Source organism: Sabethes cyaneus, chromosome 3, assembly GCF_943734655.1.
Source record: "Sabethes cyaneus chromosome 3, idSabCyanKW18_F2, whole genome shotgun sequence".
Lineage (NCBI taxonomy): Eukaryota > Metazoa > Arthropoda > Insecta > Diptera > Culicidae > Sabethes > Sabethes cyaneus.
The window spans coordinates 47,291,593-47,301,859 of NC_071355.1; the positions used below are offsets into that span (position 1 = coordinate 47,291,593).

At 38.3% G+C, this 10,267-nt stretch overlaps 2 protein-coding genes across 2 annotated transcripts; one reads left to right on the top strand and one right to left on the bottom strand.

Annotated features, from left to right (window-relative positions):
• Positions 1-5,671: 5,671 nt before the first annotated feature.
• LOC128741585 (COMM domain-containing protein 10) lies at positions 5,672-6,731 on the top strand. Its single transcript, XM_053837515.1, has 2 exons — positions 5,672-6,032; positions 6,089-6,731. The coding sequence occupies exons 1-2, from the start codon at positions 5,995-5,997 to the stop codon at positions 6,675-6,677; spliced, it is 627 nt and encodes a 208-aa protein (XP_053693490.1). The 5' UTR covers positions 5,672-5,994; the 3' UTR covers positions 6,678-6,731.
• On the bottom strand, positions 6,709-9,557 carry LOC128741584 (uncharacterized). The gene is made up of 4 exons (XM_053837513.1): positions 9,437-9,557; positions 8,244-9,364; positions 8,095-8,185; positions 6,709-8,031 (listed from the first exon to the last, which is right to left on the bottom strand). The coding sequence occupies exons 2-4, from the start codon at positions 9,339-9,341 to the stop codon at positions 7,085-7,087; spliced, it is 2,136 nt and encodes a 711-aa protein (XP_053693488.1). The 5' UTR covers positions 9,342-9,364; positions 9,437-9,557; the 3' UTR covers positions 6,709-7,084.
• Between the last annotated feature and the right edge of the window lie 710 nt (positions 9,558-10,267).

Here is a 10,267-nt window from a genome sequence, read left to right on the forward strand (position 1 = left end):
CTTTAGTTTCCGCGTATCTCTTACTGTGAGTATTTCTAGTTGAAACCTGAGGCCGGCAGGGATTGTTTAGAGAGCCTTAGAGAGTCGCTATCTTAAGGCCCCCATACACGTACGCATAATTTTCCAATTTTGACCAACGATGACGATTGGCTGCATTTGACAGATCGTACTAGCTGCATTTGACGTTAGATTTTTTCCTCTTTTCGATTCTCTCTCAGGTTTACCCCAAAGTAAATTGATATATACCAGGTATGTGACCATCGAGGGTTGCATTAGTGTGTGTAGAAAGAAGAAGAAATAGTTCTGAAATATGGTGGAACTTGCATGAAAATTAAAACTAAATTAATTGTAATTAATAAATGCAGCTATATTATTCCAGAGAAATATTTGAACATTTACAATGAAATGTAAGGAATATATTTTAAAGTCATTTGCACTTGTAGCCTTCTTTATTATGCGTAAAAAATTTGAGAACATGAGTGACTAACTATTTCGATGTGTAATTGAAAAATGAATTTAATGTTTCTAATACTTCACGATCAATACGGTATACGGTTGCTTAAATTAAAACACGTTCCATCCAACATTTTGCTTGCATGATGCTCTTGAATATCTGCCTTTGATGTCTTCTTTTAAAAAATAGTTTTATTCGAATAGATGCTTGTGCTACTGCTTGAAAATCCTTAAGTTGAAGTCACTGTTCCAAGATGATACCTTTTTATCATAAATTTACCCGTCTCAACACTACGTAGAAAACCATAAAAAGTAATCTTAGATTGCTACAAAACGGTCTTAGAAGATAATTAACACTTTCACCCTTATTCTGCGAGTCACGTGACTCAATACGACAATTGTCACTCGCCGTGACTCGCCACGGTGAGTCGAATTGAGTGCTGTCAACTAGGTGACAACCGTGTCACCTAGGTAACAACCCCGTGCCACCTAAATGACAAACCGTGTCACCTAGGTGACAAAGCGAGTCACCTAGGTGACAAAGTGAGTCACCTAGGCGACAATTGTCACCTCATTCGCGATGACTCCAAATTAGTTACGTCACTCGCCTCGCAGAATAAGGGTGTTTAAAAGCTTACGAGAAATCAGACGAAAAATATCGCGGGCGGATAACAATGTTGCTCATGTTGCTTATTGAACAATCATGTCCGAGCATTTCAAAAAAAATCTTTTTTGTTTTACTACTTGTAGGAAAGCGATATAACGACATTTCTTTGAGACATCTTGATACCGTTTTGACGAAAAAATTTCCGCTTGCAATTTGGAATGTTGCACTTCATTGTATTCATGAAAATACATACTAGAAATAATGTTCTAAGCATAAACATAAAAACTGTGAGAAAAAAAATAGACAAATCTTGCGTATTCAACGATTTTTTTAAAAAATTAACTAATTTTCCATACAAAATGCTCGAAATCTCAGAACTAGTGTAGATGTGTTAGTGAAAAGTGTATATGACATCTCGCATTGTCATATACCTGGTATATATCAATTTACTTTGGGTTTACCCTAACAGTATTATAAATTATTATCCATTAGTACTTCCTTATATATTACCTTAATAAGGCTGGTTTTAGCTTTTCGTAGAATGACGTATTCTAGTACTTCCTATACACCAATTTTTTAGTACAGTTCGAGCTTAAGTTCTAAAAATAAACATTTTCTTTCGAAACTGGGTGAGTGATCTTTATTCTTCTAAAATTGTAAAAATAATAAATTTTATCACCAATAATCAATCATTATAAAGCTTTATCTAGCTTTTCTATATTAAGGTTAATTCCACAAATGTTTTTAGCAATTATTGTGACCTGTTAGGTAGACTGAACGATTAGTCTACCGGGATTGCAGTTTCAATGCCCTGTCTACGAAGTGATTGCTGCTGTTGCTAGTAGTGGTTGAAGTTGCTCCCCTTATTCTGAGGAAATAAGCAACTAAGCCCGGCCAGACCTCAAGCACTCATGGGCAACCCGAGCTTGACCTACGAAATTTTACTCTATCTCAATTCTTTCTACTTCGGAATGTTCGCTACCTGTGAGTTAGGGATGATGACTCTCAAGGCAGTCAATTTGGCATATCCGCAGCAGGTCTTAGTGCAGGAAACCATTATTTTGCTTACCCTGTGTTTGGTCGAAACGATACGAATCATATTTGGTCGAAAGGGTAGTCTTAGCGATCATGGTGAGTAAACATAAATCAGCACCGTTTCATACAACAGATAACCGTTCTTATTCTAGGCTGGCAGGTTATTTTATCAGTTCTCCTGACAATCCCTTGTGCGCTTGGAGTCAGTTATCTTCTATTCTATCAATTACACCGGTTGCGCCTCGAATACATCCTATGTGCCTTAATGTTATCACTTCATGTTGCGGAATTACTATTTGCCCTATTATTCATATGTTCTCTTTGCCGTCCTGTTTCGTACGATTAGGTTATCTATTTTCCACTTAAAAACCAAAAAAATAATCAAAATTTTGTTCAAAATGTGGTAGGAAATAGTCATTAGTCATACCTACCACAATAGTCAAACACAAATTCTCATTTTTATGGATTTATCCTATACCTAGTCGATTCAGAGTTTAGACTCAATTTAAATAACAGGAATATCTAGTTTTCGAATTTAACGGGCAGACTTTTGCAACCTTCCTAGATCATCACTTAGATTGTTTAGGGCACGGGTTCCTGAAATGGTTTCATCCAGTTGAATTAAGCTGTAAAATATAAAACCGAAGTTGCATGCTGTGGTGTACAGTGCGCACCGCAAGGGAAAACATATAGGTATTCTCCAACCAGTTTCGGCGTCGATGAAATTGTAGGATAGATTAATGTATTGAAAACAAAGTGTATCTCAAACTTAATTGAATATGTTTGTTAATCACCATTTACTCACCGATTTGTTGAAATTTGTTTTTAAAATGTAGTTTGTATCGAATGAATTTGTAGGTTTTAAGTAATTTATTTTTGATTTGTAAGTAATCGATCAGCACTGGAGTTTTATTATTGTATTTCATAAAAGTGTTTTAAAATCTGTATAAGTGTAACTCTCTAGCAAAAAAAAATCAGTTTTGCCTTCTGCCGGATATTAAAATGGTTCCAAGTGTAAAAAAATACTCAATATCTATCAAATAAGATATAAATCGCAAAACGGGTTTGACAAACCTTTGATCAACTATATAATAGCTGTGAAATCAAAGCAAATTTTTGAACGTTAGAAGAGAGTTCTTTTACAACCGAAAAATTAGTGAACGTAGACATAGAGATAGTTTATTGAAGAACAATGAAAAGCTGCAATATAATCAACCACACGTTTTAGACAAGTTGTTCTCTAGACTAGAGCGAATATTGATATTCGACTTTCGAGGTTCTAATAGTCTATTGATATCCTGCGGCAACCATTTCAGTGTAATATGATACATCTACCATCCACTCACATAAGTTAAATTTTTACGATTCTCATCTCTTGGAAAAAAAGTTACTACTCTGAGACTATTGAGGTAAATACTGCAGTACTACTATATATTCGCAACTCGCCATAACAAGGACTAGCAAAATAGAATTAAAGATAGATCAAATCACAATACAAGTAAAGTGTGTTGCTCGAAAGAATTTTGCTCTTAAACTTTTTGTCACATAATTGAATTTACAATATTTGGCTAGTCAGAATATTTTGTTTTAATGTTTTTATCCGGGTTAAACTTTTTAATTGAAAACAATAATAGAAAATTATTTTCGGTACAATCACGTTTATGATTGCATACTTCATAGTTTATTATCGCTATTTAAAAAACCTGTCATTCGTATTGAACAATAAAACTTGGAATAGCATAATGCACAGTAATTCAAAACATCTAGCGTTGGAAGCAATTCTAGCAAGATCCACTCAAATATTCATTGAATTTTTTATTTATTTAAAAGCACTATATACATAAGCATCTCACTATAGCTGGAAAGTGCAGATACGGGACATTTTCAAGATATAATCAAATCTACAACTACTGTGTTCTTTTGTCATCATAATTCACAACAAAAGACTTTGTAATAAAGATAACTTTATACCCGACATCATTAGTCTTTTGTAAAAGAAAATGCCTACTTCTCCCCGCTTCTAACTAGTATAGAGCCGTTATAGTATAGTTTGTACCACAGGCATGGTATAACATTGCTCTGCATTACACTTAAAGTACTTTATAAGGTAACCTTTAACTGATTATAGTTGAGGATCAACGCTACTCTCTAGCGGCAGCAAGCTGGATTCCGTTCTTCGACCCTCTAATGGTTACTGTTGATGTGAGCCAGGGCTGCAAATTATCACCGCTTCTGTTTCTCATCGTTTTGTATGAATATTACTTAGTCGGATCTCTTGGCAGTATACCAAATCCACCAAATCACGCGTTTGTTTCGGAAACATCCAACGATGGAGTAGCTAAATGACCTTGATTTAGTCGACAATATTGTCTTGCTTGCGCAACACTGAATCGATATGCAGAGCAAGTTAGATGACCTCTCCGGCAACAGGTCTTATTGCTGAAAAAACCACACACTTAAAAAATAGCGCCGAGTTCGGCAAAATTTTGCCGAAATATCAACAGCCGAACGTTCGGTAAAAATATCGATAATGTAAATCGACGTTTACGGATCTTTAGTAACGTTTGGAAACATAAAAAATTTTACCGAACGGTCGGCTTTTGACATTTCGGCAAAATTTTGCCGAGCTCGGTGCTTTTATTTAAGTGTGCAAGCCTTGGGCTTAAACGTTTTTCTACGGCTTGGCTCTTTTTTATCGACAGACTTCGCAGCCGGCTGTTACAGTACAGGACAATTACGGGACCAGTACAACAATTCTATTGACTCTATCTAGCAGCACCGCCTAGCCAAAATTCGAACATATACGAAATACATCGACTAGTTTGTTAGACCAGCATCGTAGCTCGAAACTAACTAGGTGGTCTTATAGTAAATGTCTTATAGTACTAGGTCTTATAGTAAATGTAGCGAAAACTAAGTCTATGGTAGTGAACACTGACAACTAAGTAAGTAAAGTAAGGAAGCGACATTGGTCAGATGAAGAATTGGTTACACTGATCGGACAAGACCGCAAATGAAGAAGTTGTGCACCGAATAAGCGGTGTCAACAGTAAAGTGAGAAAATCAATGCTTCTCGAGTTGATTGAAAAAATCACGGATAATCACATTCGTAATGAGTTTTTAAGGAACTCCCCTTTGCATGGCAATCAACATGCTTACCAGTGCGGTGAATCTACGGAATATGCACTTCGTTGCGTAAGGGCCTCTAATAGCTCTAATTCCAAAAGATGGCACCCTGTGCTTCTCGGCTTCCGCTTCTATTAATACGGCTCTCCTCACCAAAGGAATCTCAATTTTGTCAAGCAAGGAAATTAAAGCTTTTTCATTGTTTTATCAAAATTTATCATTGTATTCCCAGAGTCCCAAAAATCAGTGATGCGTGTTTGAATTTAAAAAAAATATATTATTTCTAGACTTATTGAAAAGATTAATCATGTTTGAAGCAAACTGGAGTTTTTTCTCCGTGTTCGTCCACATAGTTTTAAAGAAGAAGAAAGTAGAGTGACTATATACATATATAGTCACTCTAGAAGAAAGCACTGTCAGTGCTGTACTAGAATTTTTGAAGTGTCTGACATCGAGAGCCTAAAAAGTCAGCTTTTCCCGTTTTTCCATAGCGCTAACAAGTTTCACAACGCAAAAAGCCATTTTCACAAAGTTTTCTAAAGTTCGTGTATCCGACTATCCGAGAGGCACAGAGCGGACTAGTCGCAAATAAATTTTCATCCAAATCCGAGGCTTTGATTACATTATTCTGCGTAGGAGATACAATGTTTTATACCTGCGAGTGTTTTAAGTTTTAAGTGGTTTTAAGAAAATAATATTTGTCTTCGAAGTATCTGTTATGTGTATACTTTTGAGCCTATTATATATTTTGAATCATATTTTTAAACATTACTATGAGTCGTCAATTAACTTGGTTTAGAGTCACAGAATCGTAAGTTTCGCGTGAAATATATAAATTCAATTTAACTAGCAAGCATGGATTTGCAGTTTAACCCGTGGAGCGGCTGTGTGCAATGAACGTCTCTCTGATGAGTGCTTCTCAACCATTGTTGAATATCTGTTCAAAACTATTGACAATACTGCGGATAACGTCGTGGAATACGCCGAAGATGATTTGACTAACATCCATCAGGAATCTTCCCAGCTGAGTGAGAAGGAATTCCAACTGGTTTTGCAAACACTGACCTATCTGGTGAAACGATCTTTAAAGTTTATGCTAAAACCGTCCGCTTTACAAGGCGATCTCCAGCGCGAATTGGCTCTTGATGACACAAAGTGTAACATCTTTGTGAAGTACTGGATACAATCTACGAAAATAATACTTGACTCGTTAGAGCTCAAACAAGACGGATCTAGTGTTGGAAAATCGAATCAGCTGGAAGACGTTTCCTGGAAGGTACGAGCTCAGCTATCGTCTGAACCTCGCCAAAAGGACAAATTAGCGTTGGGCCAGTTAGAACTGAAAACAACCAGCAAAACAATCAATCTTGAACTAAACAGCGACGAAATAGTGAAATTCTACGAGCAGCTCGAAAGAATACAAGTAGAGTTGGATGCGCTGAGTGCAAAGTCGTAGTTTATCTTATTGCGTACCTATACATATTTTATTGAACTGTAATAAATGATACCTGCTTAATCGTTATACTTATTTTAGTTACAGTGCCATTCGGGACACGTGTTTCACACTAGAATTTATCCTTATTTTTCCTTTGATTCGAGGAAAAATAACCCGTCATGCCGTCATTTGATAACGCATAGTCAATCTAACTAAAAATGTGATGATAAACACGAGTCGAGACTGTCCAGGTCGTCCTAGCTTGTAAAGCGTGAAATCTAGCTTTCACAACTCTCGAAAAATTACACTGGCATTCTTTCGATTGAGGACATACTTTTGCATAACATATTTGAATCTTTTAATTACCAAGCAAGAAGATCTGGTTTCCAAATGTTTAAGTTTCTTCGTTTTTCAATGGCAAACTCAATCTACCATGGACGACGATGGCTATTATAGTTTCCGCCGCCACCACTGCGACGAGGTGGTGATTTTCGGAATCCAGCGGGTACTACCGATGTCAGCACAATCTCATCCGGCTTGGGTGGCCCAGCACGTCTATCGCGGGCTAAAAATGGGTGTCTAGCAGCTAATTCGCGAGCAGCTGGATTCAACGGATTCGGATTGGCATAACGGTTAGCGTTTCTTTCGTTACGCTCCACGATTTCCGACACATAATGAAGACCGGCATTCAAATGTTGGTTGCGTAATTCCGGAATGTCTCGTTCCAAGCTGTTCTTAAGGTTATCAATTGTTCCAGATACTTGCCGTTTTTTCATGTATTTCATGATTTCGTTCAGAATTTTAACCTGGTTTGCGTTCAGTTCGTTCATTGAATTCAATTCGACGTCCCGATCCCGATCCGTTTGCACGCTTATCTCAATCATTCGCGCACGGTTCGCCGTTTGTGTGTTTACTGAGATATATGTTTTGCTGCGACGTTGAATGCATTCCGAACAACTCAGGCTGTCGGTTTGTATTGAACGATCAATTAGTCGTTTTGTTGTAGCTCCGCCGCGAACTGGAACGATAGTGATGGCCTGAATTGTACCGACATCTGCAGCCGATTGAGAGCTAGCTTGTGCTTTCTTATATTGTACCAAGCGCTGCGAAATGTTGCCTTCATCTAAACCCAACCTCTCAATCATCTGTTTCATTTTATGGTTAACATTGCGGAATGGTTCGCAAAGAGACACGTCCTTGGATTTACATGTGGAGGCATATAAAACGTTCTGATCGTTCCAAATTAGTGGAGACCGATTGTCCAGTTTTTTCAGATCTGTATGGTATGTAGGAGCAACGTAAAGAAACCGTGCCGATTGTACTTTGGTTTCTTGCTTGTCTAAAATCGATATCGCTTCCTTTATGTGTTGAACAACTATAAGATAAGAACCAGAAATTAAGAAACATAGAACTGTAGCTTACGCAACAAATAAAATACCTTTATGATTGACTCGAGCAGGTTTCTTACCAGCGCCGGGATGTGTTGAAGCAAGATAATCAGAAAGGTTTATTTTATTTTCCAAGAATAACTGAAAAAATGAGATTAACGATATCAAAACGTACTAATAAATATTAAATAAGGTGTACCTGTGCAGTAATATCATCCTTTTTGTCCTGTTGTTCGGTGCTAATTGTGCCGGTCGAAGCTTCCGAGGCTTTCGGAGCGGCGGCAGTGGCCGCTGCCATCATGGGATTCATCTGCATCATCATCGCCATCATCGGGTTCATCTGAATCATTGTCTTCGGATCCGTCATCATTTGCATCATTGCTGCCATTTGATTCATCATTGCTGCAGGATTTTCCACCGGTTTTTCTGCTGTGCGACGGCGAGATTGTGATCTGGATCGTGACCTGGATCTAGACCGAGACCGACGGCGACTATGAGCTCGACTACGCGATCGAGAACTGCGTCTCCTGCTGCGGCTTCTTGAACGTCTGTCCTTGCGCTCATAACTTCGCGAACGACGCCTTGAACGACTACGAAACGTTGGTCTACCAATATCATCCTCTTCGTCAGAGTACGAGCGGCGTAAATATACCCCCGGGCTACGTGATCTCAATCGACTTCTGGCTCGTTCGAAATCTTCGCGATCCTTACGCCTCTGCTCTTCGCGCTGGCGTTCTTCACGTTCCCTATAATACTTTTGTGATGGTGCCAGCTCACGTTCCACGTTGTTTCGTGATTCCTGAGTAGGACTAGCAGGACTTTGAATCCGACTATTTTCCTCCAATCGCCTCAACCTAGGATCTTTCTGTGCGCCTTCTGCCGGAATAACAACCACAGAATTCTCCGAAACTGGTGCTGCATCTTCCTCCACAGTTATAACTTCACTTTCTATATTAATAATAGAGCAATCTGGTGATTTTGATCGTTCTTTAATCGGCTCTGGCTCTTTCTCCAATGATACTGTATTACTTGAATCTGGTTCCGGTTCAGTTCTCGTTTCCACGACAACTCTCGTTTCTTCTGCAGCTGGAGCAATGTTCCATGCTTCATTAAACTTTCTAACTTTTTCAAGATCATCTTCCTTTTTCTTTCTTGCGGCTTCTTCGGCAGCTTGCTTTGCTTCTTCGCTGCCGTCTTCAGCATCCATAACATCAAAACTGTCGAGCACCTCATTCCAAAAGTCGGCCGGGACACCATCGTCGGCACTCTCATCAATTATGCTTGTTTTGGCAGCCATTTTTATTCACGTTCGATCGATTACTGAAGACGAAATAAAATTTTTAGTTATCACCTCTACTCGGTGAAACACAGGATGAAGCGCTAATTGCTTACCACTCGGTTTATCACCCGGAGTTAACTTCTGTATCACTTCAATACTTTTTTCAAAAGAATATTACTCTCCGCTTAAAATTTACAAGTCCAGTAAAAGAAAAGACACGGGACACCACCATAAACTACGTTCTAGTTTTCGTCCATCAACTTTGAACATTTGACAACCAGTGCTGCCAGATATTAGCCCGTGCACAAACATTTTACGGAACAGGGCTGAATTTTATCCAGCTTTTTACGCGCTTCCAGCTTTTTACGCGCTATAATGGCGGACGCTATCCAGCTTTTTACGAGCCATAATGGTGGACGTGTTCGTAATATTTGAACAGCATTTTTGACATTTCCCAATACATCGCACGTTTTCCTTCCACACGTTCACGGCAAAACTAAAGGAATGTGCGGAAAGAAAGCGTGCGATGTATTAGGGAAATGTCAAAAATACTGTTCAAATATTACGAACACGTCAGCCATTATGGCTCGTAAAAAGCTGGATAAATTGTGTTCGTAATATTCGAACAATCTTTTTGACAACTCTGCATCCATCAAAACTGGGCACTCTTCTCATGTACGGCAGTGTTGCTCTTTCTTTCGTTTACGCAAAAAAAGGAGAGCTATAGTTTTGTTTACATTTCGCACATTTTTGCTCTCCTTCTTTGACGTAAACGAAAGAAAGAGCACGGTAGTGTTGCAAGAGAAAAGTGCCAGATTTGATGTATGCAGAGTTGTCAAAAAGATTGTTCGCATATTACACGGAGAATAAAAATGTAGTTTCAACCATATTTATGGTTGTTTTACGCACAAACAAAAATTTCGTTTTGTTTCAAACTGAAATGT

Bases quoted from the DNA above. Each gene is read 5' to 3' on its own strand.
- LOC128741585 (XM_053837515.1), top strand. From the start codon at position 5,995: ATGAGTCGTCAATTAACTTGGTTTAGAGTCACAGAATC. The intron at 6,033-6,088 runs GTAAGTTTCGCG...ATGGATTTGCAG, and splicing joins TGGTTTAGAGTCACAGAATC to TTTAACCCGTGGAGCGGCTG.
- LOC128741584 (XM_053837513.1), bottom strand. From the start codon at position 9,341: ATGGCTGCCAAAACAAGCATAATTGATGAGAGTGCCGACGATGGTGTC. The intron at 8,186-8,243 runs GTACACCTTATT...TCATTTTTTCAG, and splicing joins AGGATGATATTACTGCACAG to TTATTCTTGGAAAATAAAAT. The intron at 8,032-8,094 runs GTATTTTATTTG...CTTATCTTATAG, and splicing joins TGCTCGAGTCAATCATAAAG to TTGTTCAACACATAAAGGAA.